This window comes from Chaetura pelagica, unplaced genomic scaffold (assembly GCF_000747805.2).
Source record: "Chaetura pelagica isolate M959 unplaced genomic scaffold, ChaPel_1.0 scaffold76, whole genome shotgun sequence".
Taxonomy (NCBI): Eukaryota; Metazoa; Chordata; class Aves; order Apodiformes; family Apodidae; genus Chaetura; species Chaetura pelagica.
This window is the reverse complement of record NW_009970723.1, coordinates 9,530,074-9,556,438: the sequence shown is the minus strand read 5'-3', so window position 1 is coordinate 9,556,438 and position 26,365 is coordinate 9,530,074. Positions and strand designations below refer to the sequence as shown.

Genomic DNA, 26,365 nt, shown 5'->3' with positions numbered 1-26,365 from the left:
ATGGCAATCATCAGGAAATTATATTACACTTGTTTAACTTCAAACAGTCAGTTTCAGGTGGTTTATCCTAACAGCATTTAATAGCTTGTATATAAAACAATTAGTAAAGCAAAAGAATGACAAGCCAACTTCTGTTACAGGTCACAGTCAGCAGGCTTCTTAAACTTTTCTTATGATTTGATACGGCCAGCCTGGATTCTCATAACACTGATGAAACATTTCATTTTTCATGGGCCACTCACTACAGATAAGTCTATTATATGCAACTACAAACAGAAGCCTCATATAACGAAAACAAAGAAAAAGATACAAGTTAAGTATAAACCAATAGCAAAATAAACAACCAAAAGCTAACAGGGGTCAACTGCATAAAATAGACACAGCCTGATCAAGAGGACGGTTCAGAAATCAGATGGCTCCAGTTAGAGATCTGGGAGAAATAACATTTTAAAGAAAATAATTTGCGTAGCATCAAGTAACACAGAAAGAAAAGTAAAAGAAAGGCCATGTGATCATCCAGCCTCAATTTTTGTAAAAAAAGAGGATTGTGCTCCTGTATAGTGACAGCAGTGTTTATCTATCAAAAAAACAACTCTGTAGTCTCAGGAAGTTGTTGCAGTCATTAACTATTGTCAACATTAAAAAGTATTTTAGAATCCTAATTCGTTTTGGCTACTGGAACTTGGATACATGATGCAGTTGACTCAAGTACCAATAGATTCGCCTCTTTGAAAAAAAAAAACAACAAACTCTTCCAGGCTAGCAAGTGATTTCTGTACCGAGTTTCATCTCAGACTCCTAAGTTCACATGAACCTTAAGATGATCAGTGGCTTTTTGAATGACAAAATATTGGCTTGAACAGCATTCAGAAGTCAAGCTGTTCTTTGAGGCTTCTAGGAGAACAGGTCAATATACAGCATTAACCCGGCACATGACAGCCATGGAGCCTCATCTCAGCATTATGCTCTTTTGTTTGTATACTTAGAATCAAAGAAAACAACGACAAAAAATGACAAAGAACGATAAGCTATTCCACACTTGAATACAAATACTTAGCCAAAAGGATATATGTATTTAATGTAGGTAAAAAAAAAAAAAAAAAAAAAAATTACAGAAATTATAAGTATTTTAATTCGTTTTCAAAAATAATAATTCAATGGTTTTTAGAAGAAAAAAGAAAGCATCCTGATGTTATCTGTGGCCAGCAAGTTTCTCAGCTTTACTTGGCAAGCTGTGTACAAACACAACTAAGAGGTCATTTTCTAATTGACCAAAACAAAAAAAAGTTTTGCACTACTACTACGAAATAGAACATGACTCCTAAGTATAGGGGGAAAAAAAAAGTGGGTTTTACAGCATGCATTTTCCCTGAAGATTATGAGATGCTAGAAAACTCCTCTACTGACTACAACTTGCTAAGCAATGTATTTTTAATGAAAATAGTTTCAAAATAGCAATAAAGCAAAGTCAGAGTTGGTTAAAAAAACTACACTACTACAACTATTGTTCATGGCCCTATTTTACCTATTGTATCTGCTCATTATTTTCCATGACCATTTTGGGCAGTAACTGCAAGACTTAATGCAGTATAGAAAAACAGTTAAGTGAACCTTAGATTCTGAGTTGCTTACAAGATTATTCCTCAAATTTCAGAAGCATGAATGAAAAAAACTGCAACTCTGACCTCTTTGATACATCTTAAACCACCATATGAAGAAATCTGTCACAATCACTATTTCATCATAGTAGAGCACCTACCTCTGCTTGAGAAGAGCCAGTATTCATTCCCACATTTAAGTTCTCAGTAACCTCAAAATGCATCTTTTACTCTTGTTTCCACCACCACAATCAAAATCAAGATTCTTAGCTCCAAGAGGAACAGCAGTCTACCAACAGCTGCAGTACTGCTCAGTGATGCAGAGAACAATCACACAATAGGGCTCACCTGCCTCATTCTCTGTATTTTGTGCTTCTGGACCATAGAATCAGTCCAGGCTGGGGGCAGCTCTGCTCTGGCTGGGACCCCCACCCAGAAATCTGGCAGTGGGGGCCAAGAGGACCCCACTTTTACCTGCCCTGGGGCACTGTGTCTGTGTTGCTATTGCAATAGGTGACGGTGAGGTGATACCTCCTCAAGAGCTGCCCTGGAAGAGTAAATCACACCCCCGCTGCAGGTGCTGGGTGTTGCACTGGATTCTCCTTTGCCATTACTTCAGTAAGGGGAAGAAACCTATAAACACAAATATCCTCTTTGCACCATCAATTCTTTTCAGTATTCTGTCACCTCAATTTCTTTTTTCTGCCATTCTTTGTGAAATTTTTTAACTGACTTCTGCAGTATTTCTGCAGAAATACTATGTATCAGAAGCTTACACTTCATAAATGAAATGTTGACATTATCAAAATATGTTCAATTATATTCAAACAACTGAGAGTAAAACACTGAAAGACCAGACTGCAAAGGAGATTAAGAAATATGATGCATACACATAGTGAAACTATTACTCTACACACAAAAATCTTACCGCATTACTCAGAAAAGCCTATTTGCAGTAAAATAAAACTTACACTTAAAAAAATGCCTAAGCAGCAATTGGTTTATTCATTAAGTAAAAAAAAACAAACAAACATAACAACAAAACAAAAACTAAGAAAACAAACTCCAAGAATTCATTAAACAGAAAATAAAATTTTACCGCATTACAGCAAACAAGAATTTCAAGGGGAAAAAAAAAAGAAAATCTCAGAAAATACTAATTAACATACAGATACTCATGCCATTTTGAAAACCCAAGAACCAAGCCACCTGGTGCAATAGAATAGTCTTATGTTCACTTTGGAAGCATTTGTACAGTTAAGATGGATTCCAGAAAAGATCAGGCAATATTCTAGAAATATAAATTACAATCTTGGTAACTCAGACCAGCTTCAGAATGTAACAGGAAAATACATAAATCCAGTTTTCTAGAAAATCATCCATTTACTTACATGTGTACTTCCAGGTATTCTGTTATCTGAATCTGCAAGTCTGCAGCTTCTTTTTCTGCAGCCCAGTTTTCTCACCAAACACTACCACAGCAAATGCAGCATCTGATTGAATGCTTGATAGACAATACTAGAAAAATCATGAGTGCTCCAAACAGTATTTCTTTATTTCATCTCACAACCATGCAAGTGGACTTTTTAGTGCTTACTGCAATGTCCTAAAAACTGATCCTCAGCTCTTTTCTCTTTATCACTCTCCCCTCCAGTTTTTAAGTCAGAACGACTCTTTACTGACATTGTTAGAAAGAAAACTCCCCTAAAGGTTTACCTTCAAATTCAGACAAATCATTCAAAAGAATGCAAAAGAATTGGGAGGACACGAGATAGGAATACTAAGATCATGACAACAGCTTGGTCCAGTACTATTCCCTTTTTCCACTTTTTTTTTTTTCCCCTGTATTCTGTACACAAAGATTTTTTTCAAGCCTTTGTGCAAATTTGGAGGAGGCAAATTTTATGAATCAAAGAAGCAGTTGTTCTTATTGCTGAATATGGTAGAGGTACTATCTTGGTGATAAGCACAAATCTGGTGGCAAGCTGTGTTTCATTGAGAACATATGGGATACTGCAACATATGAATAGACAGCAGCATGAAAGTGATCCCATGGGGAAAGTAGCCTAGACAAGAAGTACACATCAAAGCAAGTTTTATAAAAAGCTCTTTTGAAAGACAGAAGATCAAGTGCTTAGCACTTTGGTGATCACAACCACCTCATCTAAGTCCAGTGGACGGAATACAAAGTTAACTGATGAAACCAGGAGCTATGAGAGCTATAGCAAGATGCAATCATATGAGATTTCAACAGCACTGCAAATGTTGTTACGTCAGTGACTCAAAGCTTTGCTTTAAAGCTTACAGTCAGTCTAAAAAGAGGATACGCAAATATCTATGGACTTCTAATGTCTCTGAAGTGACCCGGTTTGTTGGAACAAATATATCTTTAGATGCAAATTCCTAAGACCATGCCCAGAATAGCTCAGTTCACCCTTCTGAACTGTACATTATCTTCACTATAACACAATTTCACAGCATTTGAAAAGCTGCTGAATACATGTAGAAACCATATTCTTTAGAATCTAAGTGGGACTAAAAGAATCTGTAAAAAGATTAAGGACCATAGATACCTAACAGGTGTTTTTCACTGAATACCCTACAATCCTACATTGGCCAGTCAGATATTTACTGCCAAGAGTGTGCCAAGCACACAATCATAACTACTTATAGCAGCAAATACTCACTGTAAAGCACTCATACAAAACTTACATCCTGGAAAGCACAAAAGACAGTACAATTGGTTTTAAAAAAATAACATTGAAAAGTCATGCTCTCTGTTCATGATTCCTCGGTTTCTAACAGAGCATAAAGAAAAAAAACAAAAATCTTTTGCTTTGCTGCATTTTGGATGGAAGGTGAGATTCTGTTTCCTTGTGGCAGGTAGGGCTGCCACTCATCTCCATTCCATTGGGTACACATGGACTCACCTCTGATAGCAAATCACAACAGACTCATGTGATGTCCAAAGTGTCTGAAAAACACCTATTTTATTCCTAACTCCAGACATCCTTTGGAAGCATAAAAGTTTGGAATCTTCTCTTTTACCAAGCAAATAGCTAAACTAGGATCTTAGTTAACTCCTCCTTTTGCTGACACTCACTGCAGATGGATGGATGGCTGACTAATCCTTCACAGTGGTAACATGTCTGAAGGTACTCAGAAAATAGTATAATTCTGCATCCCAAAATTTATTTGGGGTCTGCATGACATGTTGGTACATAGTCAAAGGGGAGCAACAGAATTTAACACAGTCCTTACACAGCCAAAAGACCAGAATATACAAAGTCAGAAAGGTGAATGGACCCAGCTATCAAACAGTGGGGTAAAACCACATTTTGAGGAAGATGAATTTGCTATCTAAACAGAAACTAAAAGACACCAGACAGCTTCTAGGTACAATCCACTGAACTCCCACTAACTGGATTGATACAGAGATACCAGAGAAGAAATTTTTGAGAAAATATTTTCTTTGTGAAGACAGCGAAAAGATAAAACAACATTCCAAAAGACAGATGAAAATTACACAAGGACTCCTTGGCTTCCTACAACAGTAAATTGGGATAGCTCTTTAAGTCAGCACAGAAACTCCTCTTGGTCACCTTGTGGTATAACCTTTGACTAGTTTATTAGTATTTTTACTTGTTATTACTTTTCTTTAGAAACTCCAAATACTAAAATATCTAGTCTAACATGACAAATCTGTGATTACATATAGGAGAAGAAAAAATGCTAACGAATACAAGAATAAAGTAGTTGGCATAACAAAACTGCTGTATCCACTGGTGGTACATCACACAAGCTAAGGAAAAACAAGGAATCTAACATAAGAAGGGAACACGAAGCCTCTGCAGAGGTGCAAGAATTTATTAATAGTTCCCGTAACACTGGGATTCTTGCAGCTTCCTCTGAATCATCCAGTATTCAGTTCTCTCAGAAAATGGACAGAGCCAGACTAGAACATACTCCCACTAGGGTGCCAATTCATAGGAAAAAGAATTACATGAAGTTTCTTAACAAGAACAGACACCTTAGAGCAATGAAGCTTTTCTTCAAACAGCAGGTTGAGAAAAAAAACCACGATGTCTTGAATTAGAAAACTTGAAAATCTAATGAAATACTTAAAAAACCCTCTGCATCAGTCTAGATTAAAAACATTTCTATAACACTACCCAAGAGCAGCATTTCTTCTTAATTTCTGTATTTTCTACACAGGCACTCCCCTTACACTGCAATAACTGAGGAAAAAAACTGCTACAAAAATCTCCAGTTAAGAAAAAACATCTTCAATATGAAATACATCTGAAACTAGCATGGCAAGAGACAGTTTTATCCCTCTTTACCTAACTGATCAGGTCCCCTACTGTTTACTAAAGGAAAGGAGAAAAAGACACATAAAAAGGAAAGAGGAAAAAAAGATCAAAATAAAGAAGTTCAATCAAGAAGAAAAGAGGTGAATATCCTGGGATCCAACGTAAAAACATTAAAAGGAGTAAAAATTCATAAATGAGATGAAGCTGTAAAGTCAGGGTCATAAGACAGGAGAAATCAACATGAAAAGGTGTAATATTTGGGTTTATTTATCATGTCACGCTCAAAAGAAAACAAAAAAGGCCACAAATGGCAGTAAAAAGGAAAAAAACAAACCACAACAAACAAAAACAAATATTAAAAACTAAAATACATTTGGTTTGATCTGTATCCATACCAGCCTCACAATGTAATTGTAAGAGAAAGAAACTAAGCTCAGACTGAGGACTACATTTATTTAGATGATCTGCAACTAAAACAAAGGTTTTTCTTGAAATAGCTCTGATTACTTTCTCTGAATGAACCACAGCCCTGGTTCTGAAGTATGTTTTGGAGGATGTTAAGCAGATGTAGGAGCTCTAATTTTGCATAAGACAAAGCTGCCAAAAATCAGGAACTGATTCTATACATAGAACTCCATCATCTCCTTAGAATTCAAGATTTAATTAACATATCACATAGTGTGATACATGATTCATAAAAATAAAAGTTAACAATCCTGCAAATACCTTCCTACAATAGTGTAAGACTCCAAAGCAATATCAAAGCAGTTACACCTGCAGCATCACACTTTATTTTCCTACTATGCTTCACACAAGCAGAAGGGAAATTTCTTGCTTCCTATAGTTTCCTGAGAATCTAATGTTTCACTAACTTTGTCTTATTGTTACTACCTTTTTATGTTACTACATATTTCTACCATTAGTGCAACTTCTATTTCATCAAGACTACACACATTATGTAAACTCATGGCTCAAAATCAGCCTTCAATATTACGTGTTTGCAAACAGAAAACATGCTTCTACCATGCTTACTAGTTTACAAAGGTACTTACTCATGTCTGTGTACTTCTCATTATGCCTTGGTGGGTTTTTTTTCTAAAGTAAAGACTACCACTAGGGCAAACCGTGCAATTATGTTCTTACTGTGTTTTGTTTGTTTGTTTTTATTTCATTCACATCTAGTGGGAGGTGTCCCTGCCAATGCAGGGTGATTGCATCTAGATGATCTCTAAGGTGCCTTCCAACCCAAACTATTCTATGATTCTATGATTCCATAATAACTTATTCCACTCAGAGTTTCCTTGCTTATATTTCTTGCTTCATCAAGATCAAACTCTCTAATTAGCTGGCTACTTTTCCAACTGCAACTTTTCTCATTCTGAGTAACAAGGAGAAAGATATGCTCTAAGATGTTCTGGTTTCTTTCAAAGTGACCCAAGTTGTTTCAGGATTATAAAGCATTTTTATTAACTTTAATCCTATAACAGCCAAAAAGCTGCCATGTTATTAAAAAAAACCCCTACTGTCCTGAACAGCATTACAAACTGAACAAACTATTTTGCTCAGACTGAACTAAATGCTTAAGAGTGATATAATACAAACTTTTCTCACTACTTTGTTTTTATGTGCATAAACCTGAGGATAGCAGGTTTTGTTTATTCAAGGAAACATCTTCAGTGATATTGTAACATCTGTAAGTGACAATTTCCACAGGAAAACTTACCTGAAGCATTTTCTTCTGGATCTACAGTAATTTCAAGAAGGGTTACATGCCTAATTTAGTCACTATCTTTGTGCTCTTTTTTAATACTTAAAACTATTGACACTTGCAGCTGACAGAAGTAGAAAAGATCCCCACACATTTTTAAACCATATAGAAATTTTAATATTTTTATTTACCCAGATGGAGAAAAAAATTGAAGACATGGATGTATTACGGGGAGATGAATGGCACAGAAAGGGATTCTTATACACAACTGTTACCGTATGTTTGAAATTTAATTGTGGACATTTTAATCCACATATAGGGCATCACCTAAAAAGTACAGAACCATTAGGAGAGGAAAAATGGTGCACGTGAAAATATTATACCTCAGATTTACAATCTAAGTAAAGGAATCTACTACTATCTGGGGATGGGGGTGGAATTTCTATTTTGTCTTTACTTCAACAGTGTCATTTTGAAGCAGCACTAACAGAATGCGATAGCACACATTTAAGATTTTTAAATAGCAACTACTGAAGCCTGGGTAATGAAACTTGTGAACAAAAAAACCCTGTAATAGGCAAATTTAGCAGCTCACAATAGCTATGTTTACATTTTAAGATAAAAGGAGGACCCATGAAACCATGAACAGAAAAGATTACACAACTAGTAGACATAACTTACTGCTCATTTGTTTGGATTTTATCATCTATATGCATTTTCCTTTCCCTCTCAGAACACACAATGACAGAATCACAGAATTGCTGGAGTTGGAAGGGATCTCTGGAGATCATCTAGTCCAACTCTCCCACTAAGTAAGATAACCTAGAGCACTTTACACATGACTACATCCAGGCGGGTTTTGAGTTTCTCCAGAGGAGACTCCACAACCTCTCTGGGCAGCCTGTTCCAGTCCTCTATCACCCTCACTGTAAAGAAGGTTTTCCTCATATTTAAATGGAGATTTCTATGTTCCAATTTGTACCCATTGCCCCTCATTCTGACACTGGGAACTACTAAGAAGAGCCTGTCTCTGTCTTCCTTGCACCTGCCCCTTAGGTACTTGTATACGTTGATAAAGTCTCCCCTCAGCCTTCTCATCTCCAGGCTAAAGAGTCCCAGCTCTCTCAGCCTTTCCTCATAAGAGAGATGCTCCAATCCCCCAGTCATCTTTGTCACCCTCTTCTGGACTCTCTCCAGTAGTTCCCTATCTCTCTTGAACGGTGAAGCCCAGAACTGGATGCAGTATTCCAGCTGTAGCCTCACCAGGGCAGAGTAGAGTGGGAGAATTACCTCTCTCAATCTACTGGCCTATCCTTCTAATAACCTTAAAAAGTAGGATACTTTAATCTGAAGGGGAAATGGAAAGATACTGACTCCTGAAACTTCCACAACTCTCCAATTGCCACATAGTGATGTTCTGAGCTAGAAGTATTCCATGTTATACAGCAGCACACTTAATAATCAGACAACAATGTGAATGAGCTTGTATATACTGACAGAATCAAATCTCAAGTTAAATCCAGTTGGCATGAGAATTAGAACAGGAAACAGATTCCAGAGGCACCATGGCTGATTTGCAAAGTCTGACTGAATTTCGCTCTTCTTATTGTTTTTTGCCAGAGGCAAAGAAATAGTATCCTTTTGCTCTTCTAAATAACACTGTCCAGAAAATGGTGGCAGGACTAGGGTTAATACTTCTGTTGCAAGACCTCTGCATGCTCCTTTTTCTTAAAACAGAAGGAAAAAAAAAAAAAACACTCTGGCCTTCCCATTAATGCTTCATCCCTGTATCAGCAACCACTGATGGCTTCCTGTTTCACTCTAAATTTGACCACAATTTTTCTGGGTCCTTTCCCCAAAAATAATCTTTCCTTCTGTTATCTCTAAAGCTTTCTTTTGTGTCTGCACTAAGCTCTTCTTGGAAATATACCATTTCCTACTATGCAGCAGATTCATGACTTATGTTCTTCCCAGTCTTGTCATAACACTGTATTCCAGTAGCTTAGTTTCAATGTACTCTATTGCTCATAGAAAATAAGTCAGCACCACCTTGGCCTCCCTGTTTTTCACCTGATGCAGCACATGGCAGTTAGAACAAGGCAAAAAGACAGCCTACCTCCCTGCTGTCCAAACACACCTTTCTTAATAGAACAACTAGTAACATAAAGCTAACAGCTGAACAAACAAAACAGGTGCTCTCGGTCATAGCTTCCATTGCTATTTGTGCAAATAAACTACAGACTCTGGAGGAAGGGCACTATTTATAGTTCTCAGCTTAAGTCTCTTGTTTTTGGTAGCCCACCAACATACCCAACAGGAGTTTGCTGTTCATTTCAACACACAGGCTGAACTGAGCTGCATTTCTGAAACACAATTCAACTTAAGAAACTTATAAATATTTACGTGTATGTATAGATTTCATGTATGTATGTATTCCTTTCATAACCTATTTAATTTTTTATCTTTTCCTTTTCTCCTTGACTGAGCTGTTGACACTATGTATACTTTATGTATACTTTATGTATGCATCCACATTCACCACAACAGACATAAAAATTACCAAGTGGATTTTTAAGCATATTACATTCTTAAGCACAACGGCATAAATCAGAGTTAAGCTTGCATGAATGCCTACCACCATTCAGGATGCTGTACTTTTCAATTTCAAAGCTTATTCGTGTATATTAATTATTAATTACTAAACCAATTACTGGTTTACATGCCTACTTTGCCTGTTGATTCCTCATTTCAGCCACTACAGAATCATTGCTTTAGGCGGAAGATTTATTAAGAAGATGCTCAACAGGATAAGCCTCAACTGGTTATGTATTAAAGTAATAAAATGCCCCACCTATCCCATGTTCAGTGTCAACTCATGACTTAAGATATCACTGAAAATACATAGAGTAAGAGGAAACAATAGCTATATTAAGCTCAAATAATTAAGACAAAGAACAAATTATATTAGGTAACTTATCCACACTCTTGTTTCCATTTGAAATTAGAATTTATAATCTACCAATTCCACAACATATAAAAATAATGCTATTTACACATTGCATTCAGAAGCCTACACGAAGGATGAGGACACATCCCTCGTGCAATCATTTATGCAAGACAGTAACTGTAATTTATACTGTGTAAGATTCACACAGCTGTGTCCTGTCACTCCCAAGGAATTACTTAAGAGAATACATTCTTACACTTTGATTTTAAACAGAAAATTCAAGTCATACTGATTAAAATGAACAGCAAAACTGTTCAGATTATGTGGAATAAACAGAGATTAAATGCCAGTAAATTGCAAGGAAGTGATTAGAGCTTAACAATATGCATTACTACTAAACTTGAACATGTTGGGCTTTTGCTGGGCATTGTTTTGGGGCTTGGGAGCAGAGGAGCAGGTAAGAAGAAAAAAGTATTTTAAAGACCGGGATATTAGAAAAGCAAGTTACTTATTTCTGTCTTTTTCCTAAGTGGTTAAAAGAACTATGCAGCAGCTCCACAACCCTTTTTTATATGTACACCTGGGAAGAATACTGAATCCTGTTACTTTCCTCAGTGTTACCCTGATGTGGTTTAGACCAGATGTTTAAATGTTACAGTATGTACATTTTCTTCTCTTCTTCCAAGGCAAAAGCAAAATAAGAGGAATATTTGACTTCACTCCACAAGAGACCTATTTAATAGTTTGGCGGTTATGTAAGTAAAGGTAGCTTGGCTAAGTCAATGTTGACGACATACAGAACGACATGATCCTAATGAGTTGGAAAATATTGGCTCTCATGAGATTCAACCAGATGCTACTGCGCTGAGAAAGCTACTGTATTATTGAATTTCATTTTTATGAGGTAAAATTTATTATTCAACCATTAAGGTATCCCACATGAAATCTTGCATAAAATAGTTTTACAGTTACTTTCTGGAAAGTAGATTTTATTTTAACTTTAAGACATCATTTACATGAGGGATTCAAATGCCTATTTGATCACCTTCAATAGAGAAATGTAAGGTCTGCAAGCAATTTTCTCAAAAATACCAGATTAATGGAACCGAACTGTCAACAAAATAATGAACTACCTGAATAGGACAAGGAAAAAGTGGTAGCAAGTTCCAGTTTTCCAGAGTAAACTAAAGCCATGTGTGACTGTGTATATGTTTTCTTGGCAGGCTGAAATGGTTAGAAACTGAGTCCTTCAGGTACCTATTAACAAATAATGCAAAAATACACAGGGAAACAACTTCGCAGGATTAATTATGCTCAGCTTTTAAAACATCTTAACTGGAATTATTTTTGTAAAATGTTGGTATTTGGTACACTTATTTTTGTAAAAAAAACCTAAATAATAATCGCAAAAGAATATTAACATTAATACATCTGCTTGCAAAAAATCTAGCAAGCACAATGTATTTCAGATTTGTGTTTGTTTCCACATTTAGAGCGGATGAAATGCAAAATCAGGATGTTTCACAAGCACATGCAAGCTAGGAACTAACTTATTATTTAACTGATATTCTGTTGTGCTTATATACCAAAACGATTATAAAACGAAATCAAAGTACAAACACACATTTCCAAAGATCTATAAGTGGGTTGAAGACTGGTTTGGGTCTTTTTTGCCTATTTTACATGTACTGCATTATCAAAAACGAAAAAATGTCTTTTTCTTGACCTATGACAAAGAGCAAACAGTTGTTGGCAAACGTTTTATGTATCCGTTTCTTATTTTGCATAAGAGAGCCCCTCTCTTATGAGGACAGGCTGAGGGAGTTGGGGTTGTTCAGCCTGGAGAAGAGGAGGCTTCAGGGGGACCTCATAGTGGCCTTTCAGTACATGAAGGGGCTACAGGAAAGCTGGGGAGGGACTTTTTACAGGGGCTTGCAGTGAGAGAATGAGGGGTAATGGTTTTAAGCTGAAAGAAGGGAGGTTTAGGTTAGAGATCAGGTGGAAATTCTTCAGTGTAAGGGTGGTGAGACACTGGAACAGGCTGCCCCGAGATGTTGTGGGGCTCCATCCCTGGAGGTGTTCAAGGGCAGGTTGGATGGGGCTCTGAGCAGCTTTTTCTTTGTGGAAGGTGTCCCTGCCAATGCAGGGGAGTTGGAACTTAATGATCCTTAAAGTCTCTTCCAACTCAAAAATACTCTAGGATTCTGTATTCCCATCTACTATTTGAAGTTTTCTATTCCTTTTGTTCTCATACACATCTTAAGTCAGTATGACTCTTGTATTTTTTAATGACAAAGCCCATTCATTCCAGTAGCAAGTTTCACTGTTTATATTTATCTCATTTTTAAATGGCTTCTCTGAACCCTAAAAATACTTGTTATCAATACATTTCTGCTCCAGATTAAACTGTAGGACAAAACCCCAGATACTAGCTATAAACTGTTCCTTTGCAGAAATACAGGGTGCAGAACTCCTTTTTCTTAAAGGAAGAAATGCAGCAGTTACCAAGCAGACAGGTTCTCAAAGAGACCTCCATATATTGTGAGACCCTTCATAGCATGTTGAAGGGTCAACAGTCACAAGTTCTCCTTTGTTCTTTCTTCCTGCCGCAACTTATTTACCTGTACCTGTCTTCCAATTAAATTTTGGCTTTCTTAATTTTAACTGCTTTTCTATTTGAACACTTTCCACCTGCTTCTCCTTGCTTTGTCTTCCCCTGCATCTCTCATCCCTTCGTATTTTCTGATCTTTCGTCTCCTTTTTTTTTTCCATTTTTTCCTTTTTTTTTCCCCCTTAAATTCATCTGTTCTTCTTTCCTTACAGCTCATATTGTAAGCACAGTTTCAGTTATTAAGTTTTAAAATTGAAGGAGATGGCTGTCTCAGAAAAAACATTCAACTACAGACCATAATCCCTGCTAAAAAAGATCAATGCTGAGAGCCTACAGTGGCTTGTGGTATCACTTTTGAGTTCAGGTAATACCAAACCAATATTATGGAGGCACATCACTCAACAAAAGTACCTGGCCTAAAGCCTCAATAAAGACATTAGGAGCTCAGAAACGACTGTTTCAGCCTAATAACTCTCTTCAATCACCACACAAAAAGTGGTAATACAGACATAGGCAGCTGAGAAAGATGTAGGCTATGCAAACAAAGTAGTCAACTATAAAAGAAAAATCTGAAGTCTCAATATATTTTCAAAATTGGCAGAACCAATCTGGAAGGGTAACAATAGAACAATCCTATAGGAGGGCACAGTGTGTTCACAAAGGACATTTTCTGTTCACAAAGGACAAAAAAGCATGGTGTTGTGCTATGTATCAAGAATATCTCAAAACACATAATCATAGAATGGTTTGGGTTGGAAGGGTCCTTACAGAGCATCTAGATCCAACCCCCCTGCCATGGGCCAAGGTACCTGCCACCAGATCAGGTTGCTCAAAGACCCACCCAACCTGGCCTTCAACAATTCAAGGAGGGGGAACTACAACTTTCCAGGGTGACCTGCTCCAGTGTCTCACCACCCTCACATGAAAGAATTTCTTGCTGATGTCTAACCTAAATTCACTTTCTACCAGTTTAAAGCAATTACCCCTCATCCTATCACTACACAGCCGTTGTAAGAAGTCCCTCCCCAGCTTTCCTGTTCCCAGCCCCTTCAGGTATGGGAAGGCTGCTATAAGGTCTCCCCAGAGCCTTCTCTTCTCCAGGCTGAACAAGACCAACCCTCTCAGCCTGTCTTCATAGGTGAGGTGCTCCAGCCCTCTGATCACCTTCATGGCCCTCCCTCTAGGCTCGCTCCAGGAGCTTTATGTCCTTTTTGTGTTGGGGGCTTCAGAACTGGACACAGTACTCCAGGTGGGGTCTCACAAGAACAGAGATGGAAATCAGCTCCCCTGAGCTGCTGGCCATGCCTCTTTTGATGCAGGCCAGAATACGGTTGGCTTTCTGTGCTGCAAGCACACATTCCTGAGTCAGGTTGAGCTCCTCATTGGCCAAGAACCCCAAATCCTTCTCCTCAGGGCTGCTCTCAATCCATTCTCTGCCTAACCCATCCTTGTTCTCAGGATTTCCCAGACCCATGTGCAGGATGTTGCACTTGGTCTTGTTGAACTTCATGTGATCCAGACTGTAGCCAGGCAGACCACTAAAAATAGGAAGACAACTACATAAGCCTTTTGGTTTTTGAGAACAGTGTCCTGTCTGGGCAGGGCTTATTAATGTTTAACAGAGGGATAAGAATCTGGACAGACATAGCTGTCCTGCTATACTTCTAATTAGTTACAAAGATGGCTTTTAGAAGTTTGGAAGTGCAAAGGTAGAAGATAATTTACGCAACAGTACTCATGAAACAGACAGTTTATGAGTCTTGAAACAGCAGAACAAAACCAATAGACTTCAAGACATTCTCCAAAAAATAAGATAAAATGAAGGTAAGGATTTTTTTGTTGTTGTTAATTTTTCCTGCAAGAACACTACAATTTTGTAGAAACAGGAGTCAGAAAAAGCCAAGGAACAAAGGGTGGAAAAAAAAGAATTGTACTTCCCTGTATAATTACTCTCAGGCTTTTTTAGTGGCTTACACATGGTCATGTAACCGTAAAAACAGGTGGAAGCAGACATTAAGTACGATGATTTTCAACAAGGCATGATACTAAATTCTACACAAAGGTATTTCAACAAAAGGTAGTAGAATCCACCAAGCTAAGCATTAGGGCAAAAGGGAGACAGCAAGCACTTCATAGCCTTGAAATCAAAGCTGCCTTCATCTAGTCAATGCAAAGTACAAACTACAGAAGTACAAAATTTAACAAGTCAAGCGCTAAGCCATGAACAAAAGAAGATCAAAACAAGTGTACTATACTGTTCATTTGCTTTACTGTTAGTACTTTAAATGTGTGCTCTAGAATTCTGTTCTGCAGATACATTGTTATCCTGGTTGTATCACAGTTCACTGAACTGAAGCATTTTAAATGGAATAAGATAGTTTAGAGATACACAAATGCTAAGATCATCTGAGAAGATAAAATAATTGTATTTTTACATTTCTCTGACGTGTGAATTACAAACCTGTTGCCTTCAGAAGTACCAGTACTTGAAAATAAAACCTCACAATCTAATCTTTGGGTGACCCACACAGAATCAAAGAATGAACGGAATCAGTGGCTTTTGGGAAAGAAGGAAAACCAAGCATTTAAAACAGTTATTCCAAGGGTTACACAACTTCTTTTGCACCATCAGGTTAACACATTTTTAACTTAAAAAAAAAAAAAAAAAAAAAAAAAAAGAAAAGGAAATATAGGACTGAAAAAAAGCCTGGTAAAGACTTCCAGTGACAGTCTAATCTAGCATTGTGCTTCAAGTAAAGATTTACTACATCTGAATAATTCTCCTAACACATTTTCCAAGATTGGTAATGACCAAAACTCCAAAGCATCTTAATTATATGTGTTTATTCACAGCAGATAAACAATAATGTGTCTAAGCAATAGTGGATCTAAATTATTCTCACCTGCCTAGAAATATAAAGAAAAAAAATATCTTCTTTTGAATGTCCTTTAAGCACTTTTAGACTGTGGTTTCCTCTGTAGGCTGGCCAAAATCTTTAATTTACTCCCAAAACCCATGGGTGTTTTGCAAAAGGATGTCAGGTAACCAATTTCATTATTTATATCATTATCACTGATGCATATCCTCAGAAGTTTTATAACAATTCAGTAAAATTTATATGAACTGGATGAGAAACATCTGCAGCCCTTAAAAAATTTTCATTGTATGCCACTGATTATTAAAGCCCTTAATAATCCAGTATTTTTTATGTCCACCAACAGCTTCACCTCTGAATGATCTTAAGTAACAACACTGCACCATATAAGGTAGCAAGGATGGATGTTTCAGATGAGGAAAGCATGGAAAAATTATCCTGTATGGGAAAATTAAATGCATCCAGAAATGGGTGCCAAGGAGTGAAGCTTCATGGCTTAACTTACATCCCGGATATTAAGCATAAGCTATAAATACACACACAAAAAAACATTCTGTCTGTTAACTACTAGAAGTAAAACCCTGGATTTAAAGGATATAGTTGTATGCACATTCACTAGCAGTGAAAAACATAATAAATACTTAACTGAAAGCATCACGTATTTACCTGGAGTTTGGAAAACCTCATTCAGTAAAGCTTCATTTATCACCACTGAACTGACATTTCCAACAGGATGACACCAGCTCTGATAAATAGTTTGGAGCAGAAGGGTTTGAGCTCTAGTTGACTGAACTGTCAAATTAGGAAGCTCAAATACGCATTCTGTTAGTGGGACATGAGCCCGCTTGGTCCTGTTAAAAATGGGAAATAGAAAAAAAAAAAAAAAAAAAGGAAAATCATTTGTTTGGTGCATAAAAGTAACAATTTAAAACCATAATCACAGAATACCAGACTATAAGCAGTCAATATGTTGGTTGGAGCTGTGTGTTGGTTCAACAACTTCTCGTAAGGGCTGATTCAACTTATACTGCAATTCACTCTCAATAGGACTCCTGTTAGGTGATTTAAGTTTATGTCTCTCTCCAAAACATGATTGGAAAAATCGCATATTTTTATCCACTTATCTCTTGGTTTTAAAATTTTGAAAAAAGCGATTTCCACGTGTTCCTTCCAAAATAACCACAATTCATAAAATTGTCCAATTATTAAAAACATGCAAGAAATCTGTTTAAAAGTAAAATTTTCTGAAAAAAAAAAACACATTTAAAAGCTTACAGAGAGTCATTAAATATGTTCAGTGATCCAAAAAATCATACAGACAATATCCTTACAACAAAATACAAAGAGTGTCACATTCCATAGTTCCCCTCCTATTCCATATTTTTCTGTCATAGAGCTCATTAATTGATTCTAATGTTTTTCAGTGCCTTTTAGCTTAGAATTGGGGAGGACAAACAGACAGGGACAGGCATTGTGAGGGTACTGCAAGGTAAAAATGCAGACATTTTGTTTGGAAAAAAACTCTTCTGTGACAATGACTGTCAACAAGAAGGCTCTACCATAGCTATAGCACAGTCAGTAGGCTAGTTTTTCCTCCTAATATGCACACTATTGCCTGAAATAAAGCAGCAGATTGATTTGCTACATTCAAAAAAACCCTGCAAGTTTTTATTTTGTAGCCTTTTCTTTCAGCATATTTACAATATTACTATTCTAGCTTTAATCACCTCCTGCTCCATCAATGCAATGTATTTTTTGTGCTTTTTAGCATTGTTTTCTCTAGTGAATCACTGATGCACAAATTAGTTTGTTCTCATGCTGCAGAATTTCCACCACTAGAAGATTTTAGGAACAAGGCTAAAGCCACATGAAAATGGACAAATGTTCCATTAGGAATCAGAACCTCAAACAAGGGGAACCCACTGTTGCAAACAGTCACAATACACTGCATTTTCTGTCTGGTTCCATAAGAAAATGGTTGCAGTAATCTGACCTAATATATGTGGGATCATACTAGCAGTAGAGACTCTACAGGAGGCTCCATGAACTGAGAAACAGACAACCCCAGAAGCTCAAATTCTAAAATCTGTAGCAGCATGAAGTGACAAAATTCTGGCAATACAAAGTAGACTTTTTGTACATTTAGCAACTGAGTGGGAGAGTGGCCCTCCACCAAGAAGGGCTTTTTTTTCTGAAGAAAAAAAGCACATGACTTCTCATACCCACCATCATTACAATCTAATAAAGAAGCAGAAGAGCAAAATGTTCTGCTGGTAACACTTTTGGACCAGAAGCTGTACATTGGGTCTGTGTGACACATGAAACGTGGTTTGGAAACAAGCATTCTGAACATCAGAAGACATGTATTAACCATCATGTTGACACAGAGGTACAGTCAAAGGTAGCACATACAAGCATTCACCCTAAGTCTTAAATCTGCTCCCTCAATTCCTTGCCAATACCAGGATACAACTAATTGAACATAATTTCTCTGGAACAAGAGGAATTAATCATCAAGTGTTAGGTACCTGCAGGATAAACAACCATTCATATATAATGTAGCTGTATAGACCTTTTTAAAAGAAAAAGAAAAAAATAGCACTTAAATCTAGAGAGAGATCAATTGATCTAGATCTAAGGATGAAATGAACTGCTTTCTGCAGGTCGCTATTGCTGCTCACTGCTGATAAAGACAGATTAGGATCATTATCTCAGCTATGGATGTCTGCACCACAGATGAAAGTTTCATAGATAGAGCCCATCCACAAAAGCCAAATCCATCGTTCCTCACTAAAAATATAAACAAGGGAATAAAAGAAACGGATTCCTGTGGAAGAAGATAACCATTGAAGTTTCTCAGAAATTGCATGTAAATGCACATGGAGGACAAAGAACAAACAAAAACCAGATGCTGTAGTCTTCTGTAACAGTAATCAGTATTCTTTAGAACAAGGTTTTTCAACCTCAACCACACAAATCACACAAGAGGACACATGAAGATCGCTTTCTTGTGGACACTAGATAAAATGTATCTCTAGCTTCAGGCTCCTCAGATGCACAAACATTCCTCAAAAAAAAATTCTTCAAAATTCCACAAACATTCATACAGTCACTAGAAGAAAAGCTCCAGGTTTCATGAAAAGTACAGGTGGCTCTAGGTTTCATGAAAAGCACAGAAACATTTGGCCTTTTCTAATGCTTGTCCCAAGTGAGAATTTGAATTTGCTTTCCCAGAACTTCCTAGAGTCTAAGTCCAAGTTCTGTAATGTATCAGTTTAAGCAGAAAACGTATGCATAAGTAAAAGATTATTTAAGGTGAGTCTGTACTTAGGAAAATCCAACCCTGTAAACCCAAATGCTGTATGCACGATAAATAACAAATTCATTTTAAAACCTCAAGATGAAGCAGACAGCACAAACCATTTACTTTTATGTAGAATTGGAGTTTGCTAAGATGCTTATTTAGTTTTCCAAGTTTTTTCAGGCATTACACAAAATGCTATGGTGGTATCAGTCAGAATTTTTCCTAGCATTCATTTTTTTCAAGCCACAAATTGTCAACTTTTATTATTTAACACATTACAGAAGTCCACTGTAACATTTCTCCTTTCTGTCCTTTTAATTTTTGTTCTTCTTCTTTTAGTTATCCTTTCAGATAACTTATATTTCCTATTTTTCAGTCTCATTTCTTAATATTAAAACTAAATATTTCAGAAAAAAAAAATCTGAATATTATGAAAGATGAGTTCCCTAATGTAAAACTGGGAAGGAAGGAAGAAGATAGAAAATCTCTTTCATCAAAATTCAGGATAAACATGACTCCACAATAATTCCATCTAAAAGTACACATTTGTATTAACAAATACATGTACTTTAGGAGGAAGTCTGTGAATACCTGTGACAACCACAGTATACAATATGATCATGGAGGATTTTCTTTAAAAGTCTGACCACTTAATTACAGCATAATTACGGCTACTGTACTGAACTATACTGAATATAAAACTTACAATTTTTACATAAAGTAGTCCTGTTTGTATAATAACAGTCTATGGAATATTTTTTAAACAATATGCAAATTCTATGCTTATTTTACTTTAAAAATCCCATAGCATTAAAGTCTACTGGTCCTTTTCAGGTAACTTGGGAGGAATGGGAAGTTGAAGAAAATAAATCCCTTCTTAAGAGCGAAAAAATCAAGGTGGAGGGAAGTATTGTACCATGTGTGCAGCAAATGTTGCTTAAAGAAAATTTTAAATGGACCTGGCTAGTGATGAAAGTACATTTATAATTCAGAATTTATTATAATAGTTTTGAAACACAAATAATGCATTTAAAAGAACTTTAAATACAAGTTTGCTACCACACTGCACCTGTTAATACAGAAAATCCATCATTAATAAGGTACTGCACTATGTCTAACCATGTTTTATGACCCAAGAGATATATTCAAGCAGTAAGTGAAAATACAAGTACAAATATTTTTTTCAGTAAACCAAGTTAGATCTGTGTTTTTCTATTTTATCATTAAATTTGTATTAAGCAATTGAATGTGACTTCATATTGAAACTCATCGCCATATTAAAACAGCTTTCGCACATAGTTGGAGTCTAAAACCACTGTTTAAACTGCACTTTATAACAACAATAGAAGTAACTATTTCTTAAATCTTTGCACTCAAGAGTTAAGATGCAGTTCTGAACATATGTTCATTTAACTGAACAGGGTAAAAAAACTACCAACTCAAACACTCTTCTCTAGGGGAAAATAAATCCCAATGCAACTAGCAGGATAGGCCACTCATTAAAGCTGAAATTGGACAAGTTCCAGAATAAATTGAAGGAAATATGAACAAGCAAGTCTTGCTGTGTAGTGGCATGGAGTGAAAATGAATCTGTCCTAATTAAATGATTTTTAAATACACTTTGGTTGTACCCAGTTTGCTGACAAACCGTAATACAAACTTGCTGAAATACTTGGATAAATCTGGCGTACCATTAAAGAAAATAGTTTTCTTCACTATTTTTGAATGGAAACATGAATTGGTCCTTATTATACACTGTGCATAGGCACCAATATAACCAGTCCATGTAAGTTCACGGGCTTGGTACGAAATATTTTCAGTTTGTAGACTTTAGGAATAGCAACTCATTCTTCTAAAATCAACACCTCAGAATGATTGAAAGAATATAGTGGTGAACAGCTGGCTCCAAAGGTTTATACAGAGTCCCCAACTGCAAAGCTGGAACCTACAAAAATGTTTCCAAAAATTTAATTTTTGTTATTACTCACATCCTGTACAGTAAAATACGATTAGTTCATTTTTTCCAAAATAACAGAATGAGTAACCTGCTACTAGAACCCAGCAACTGTGCCTTTAGAAGAACCTGAACACAGCTTCAGAGCCTAAATAATTTCAGTCAGCATTTGCACATCTTCAAACAGAAAATGTATACTGGTTTGATATTTGACATGAACAAAAGCTTCATCTACATACCAAAAACAAATCTGTTTTTCTATTTAATCTGATCTTTCACACCAACTTCAAGAAAATTATGACTTTGACCCTTTTTCTTAACATTTAAACAATTATTACTTAAACCTCTGCTATGAAGACAGGCTGAGTGAGCTGGAGCTATTCAGCCCAAAGAGCAGGCTATGGCGAGACCTTAGAGTACCTGAAGGGGGCCTACAGGAAAGCAGGAGAGAAACTTTTCACCATGGAGTGTACTGATAGGACAAGGGGAATGGTTTTTAACTGAAAGAGGAGATCTAGGCTAGACATCAGGAAGAATTTCACCATGAGTGTAGTAAGGCACTGGAATAGGTTGCCTAGGGAGGTTGTGGAGGTGTTAAAGGCCGGGTTGGATGAGCCCTTGTGCAGCCTCATCTAGTGTGAGGTGTCCCTGCTCACAGCAGGAAGGTTGGAACTAGATGATCTCTAAGGTCCTTTCCAACCTTAACCCTTCTATGATTCTATAACTCTATTACTAGCTACTTAACGAAAAATACCAAAACTCTGAAAGGAGTGTGCAGGGAGAAGAAAGGAAAAGGAAGGTAACCACTACAGTCTTGGAATTACTTTTTTTTTTTTTTTTTAATGCAAGACTGAAGTCACTACTACTCACAACGAACAATCATATCACATCTAACCTGATAACACATATGCTAACACAACTTTTTGTCTTCAGATAGCAACATACAGTTTTGGAACAAGTATCTCCATGACTGTAGTCTTCAAAACCTGCTCTTCTATAAGCTTCACTAAAGGCTGACTGACATGTCCTCTCTTACATAGGTGAATTTTCAGCAACTGCAGCTGCCTTTGCCTCTTATTTGTAGCGAAAACCACTAATAATACAATTTATTACAAGGAAGAAGACAATTAACTTCAAGATTCACCAACTTTTTCCCTTTTTTTAAAATTAATAAAAATACTAGCTTTTTCTTTCTGAAAATTTTAGATACGGGATTAGAAGGAAACAACAATCATTCTGGTATTTTTTTTTCAACATCAGTTCAGGAATTGAAATTATCTGTGATAAAAAGTGTTTGCAAAGTGTTAATCATATGTGAACTTCCGAAAAAAAAGACTTCCTTTGAAACAATTGTGAAAACAAAACAACACAGGCAAAGTACAAGCTTCAATATATCTTAGAAAATGAAGAGAGATTCTAATTTGTCAGTACAGTGTGCATTTTAGTGGAATAATAAAGTTAAGCTATATACAGCAAAGCAAAAGTAAAGGCATTATTACAAGAACAAAAATAATTACAAAACCAAAGAAATATCTAAAAGGAAAAACTGAAAAAAATCCATTTGAAGCAAAGAATGCAAGACCCTAGACACCAGTGCTATGAGCTCTAAACATGGATTGTTTTTAAAATAACTTAATTCATTTTGTTATATCAAGACATGAAAAATTATCATCAATAGATTTAAAATTATGATCATTACATGTGAATAATGATACTGGTTTGTGAAGCAACAGGGAAGTGAGAAGCAGTGACCTTACCGGGACAGTTACTGTAACTTTATCTGCTGTGAGACACCTAGAGAAAACGTTAAAGGCTGCAATAAAAAACAAAGACCTGGAATATGAGGGTAGGAAAGTCTTCATTTGCCTCAGCTTGAATCCAGCCACCCGAAGTATTAGGTGAGTTTTTCCACCCACTGGATTAAAAGGCAAGAAAGCAGTCTGTCTCCACTTCCAGTGAAGTCGTTACCTGTGTGCCTCAAACGCAACAAGAGATGAACTAAAAATTGGTTGATGTAAAAATGTATCAATACCAGCAAGGGATAACTCAACATTGGGCTGGATTTTCAGTGTTTTGGGACACAATGAACTGAGGTGGCTGCTGAAACTGTAATGCAGGAACATATTCAACTTGGAGCTGAACTACAGAAACATATGAAGGATGTTTTCATCAAATTCAGCTTACTGGCTTTGGAAAAGCTTATCAATAGAACATATGCTAGGGTCTGAACCTCCATCAAATTGCAAGTGGTGGTCAGTCACTAATTCCTATTTCTTCCTCTGAAAAAAACTCCTTTTCTAATTACTAGTTAACACTTGTCTCTAGAAAGAATCATTAAAGTGATTTGAACAATCTATTAAAAGTATAAAACTTGAACTTCTCTACTCTGAGGAAATTACAATATGAGCCCTTACTCCTCTTTATGTGAGAGAAAAAAAACAAACAAAACCAACATCACCAACACCAAAAAAAACCCAAAACAAACCAACCAACCAAAAGAAGTCTGGAATGAAGCAAGGACTTTCTATAGGAAAACACTGGCTTAATGAAGGTACTACAGAGGGAATCATACCAAAATCAGAGCACTTTTAGATCTATTATTTGAGTTGTGCCTTTTATCTTTTCAGGAAAACTAGATCCTACTCAGAAAAGCGGCAATACCAAAATAAATAAAACTATTAGCATTTAGCTACTGGTAACTGAAAGCTTCCCTGAGACAGGTGTGGGGGCTGGAAATCACTGGAACTTGGAAATGCTGTAACTAAACAACTGCAGATGACCAACACCACCAAAACCACCAGAGGCAGCAAGGTAAAAAAGTTGCTACTCCAAACAGCAAAGATATGTGTTTATTAAAACAAAGTATTTGTTACACTTGTTCTAGCTTTCATAAATCGAGTATCACCGCTTTGGATACCTCTGTGTAATCCAATCACAACAGCCACTGGGGTGGAAAAAGGGTTTGGGAAATCGCCTACCCACAGAGCAGTGTGCTTTTCTGTCCAGAGAAGCAACATCTGCCCCCACCTCTCCTCCATCCCCCTTCACACACTCCCAGAAGCAGCAGCAACAGTCACTAAATCAACCCTCTGAAGCTGCCACACAAAGCCATTTGGTTGTCATTAGCAGGTAAAACAGGGAGCCAGGAGGGCTCAGAAACTACCTGGTCCCAGTGCAGAAAACTGTGCATTCAAACACATTCATGTGCTGAACATGATGGCACAAATGAGGAACAGGACACAGGGCTGCTGCCATTTGGCAAGGAGATCCATGCTTAACCTGGTGTGACCAGGAGAGGAAGAGTCATAACTGTGGCAGCACTGAGAACAGCAACTACTTTCATCATCTTTTCAGGCTGTCAAGAAGTAAGAGCAGCAGCTCTCACAGAAGACATCCCTCCAATTGGAGGGAAATACACACAGTCAATTCAGCAACTAATAATACAGTCATTTACAAGACATTTTTGTAGGATATAGGATATAATTTGGTAGGACAGAGTTTAATTGAATTACTAGGAACACAAGTAAGGATTTTTTTATATATAGGTTTATATCCAATATGATCATTTAAAATTGCATGGTTTTGTTTTTAAGTTACTGACAAATTACCTCTCTTACTCCCAGCAGAACTGCAAAATTTCACATACTAATACAAGTTCGTACTCTCATAATAAACTTATTTCAAAATGTGCATACATCATAGAATCATAGAACGGTTAAGACTGGAAAGGACATTAAAGATCTTCAGGTTCCAACCTCCCTGCAGCAAGGACACCTCACATGAGACCAGGCTGCACAAAACCCCATCCAATCTGGCCTTAAACACCCCCAGGAAGGGGGCTTCCACAACCTCCCTGGGCAAACTATTCCAGTGCCTTACTACCCTCATGGTGAAGAATTTCTTCCTGATGTCTAACATAAAGATCCCTTCTATCAGTTTAAAACCCTTACCCCATCTCCTATCACTACCTTCTCTGGTGAAAAGCCTCTCCCCAGCTTTCCTGTAGGTCCCCTTCAAGGACTGGAAGGTGCTATAAGTTCTCCCCAGAGCCTTCTCTTCTCTAAGCTGAATTGCCCCAACTCTCTCAGCCTGTATTCATAGCAGAAGTGCTCCAGGCCTTTGGTCATCTTCATGGCCCTTCTCTGGACCCTATCCATCAGCTCCATGTCTATGTTGTGCTGAGGGCACCAGAACTGTACACATATTCCAGGTGTGACCTCACCAGAGCAGAGCAGAGGGGCAGAATCCCCTCCCTGGCTCTGCTGGCCAAACTTCTTTTGATGCAGCCCAGGACGCAGTTGCTCTCTGGGCTCCAGCACACACACTGGTGGCTCATGTCAAGCTTCTCATTTCTTAGTCTATCCTATTCTATTAGTTATTTCAAATTTCAAATATTTTCCTATGCCAAATCTGCAATGTGACTTCCCTCCTTGCTGTTTCTTGCAACACTTTGCAAATTATCAAACTAGTTAAAAGATAACATTATTTACAAGAAAACATCTCAGGTCATGGGCCCTGCATATAGTGAGGACCTTTCCATTCACCAGAGGCAGGAGAGCTGGTCTGACATGACCCTCTCCTGTAGAGGGAAAAACTTGTGTAGAACTGTCTTTTATAGGGAGGAAAAGTTGCTATCCCAGAAGTCTGACCCTTCTCCAAACCCACTCATGGGAGGAACTCACAAAAATGCAGATATGGTGAACAGAGGCTTGGATTGCTTCTCATCTGAAGGCATCACCTGAAATAAGGATATTAGCGAGTCCTGCAAGCTAGGAATGGTGGCTTGTGAGAGTTAACTGGGACAGAGGATGGGAAGACAGCTCCTCTTTCTGAGGAGCAAGAAAGAAAAAATGCTTCAAACAGGAACAGTCACAAGGACAGAGCTACAGATTCTATCTCACAAAAGGCTCTTCAAGCAACTTCTACAACATCTTCCCAACCCTCATAGAAATGGCAAGACAGTGAGAGAAGAACATAGTGACATCCAAGAAGGAAAGAGGCACAAAAAGGCCTATGGGATTACCTTCCTGTCACAGGTTTCAAAAGGCAAGAAG

At 37.1% G+C, this 26,365-nt stretch overlaps 1 protein-coding gene across 2 annotated transcripts in view; it reads right to left on the bottom strand.

The window, feature by feature from the left end:
• Positions 1–26,365, bottom strand: part of VPS13B (vacuolar protein sorting 13 homolog B (yeast)) — a 429,191-nt gene that overhangs the window by 321,455 nt on the left and 81,371 nt on the right. For both annotated transcript variants that reach the window (XM_010006448.1, XM_010006447.1), the window contains exon 16: positions 16,720–16,904. In XM_010006448.1, the coding sequence (XP_010004750.1) occupies positions 16,720–16,904 (185 nt within the window). The remainder of the gene's footprint in view (positions 1–16,719; positions 16,905–26,365) is intronic.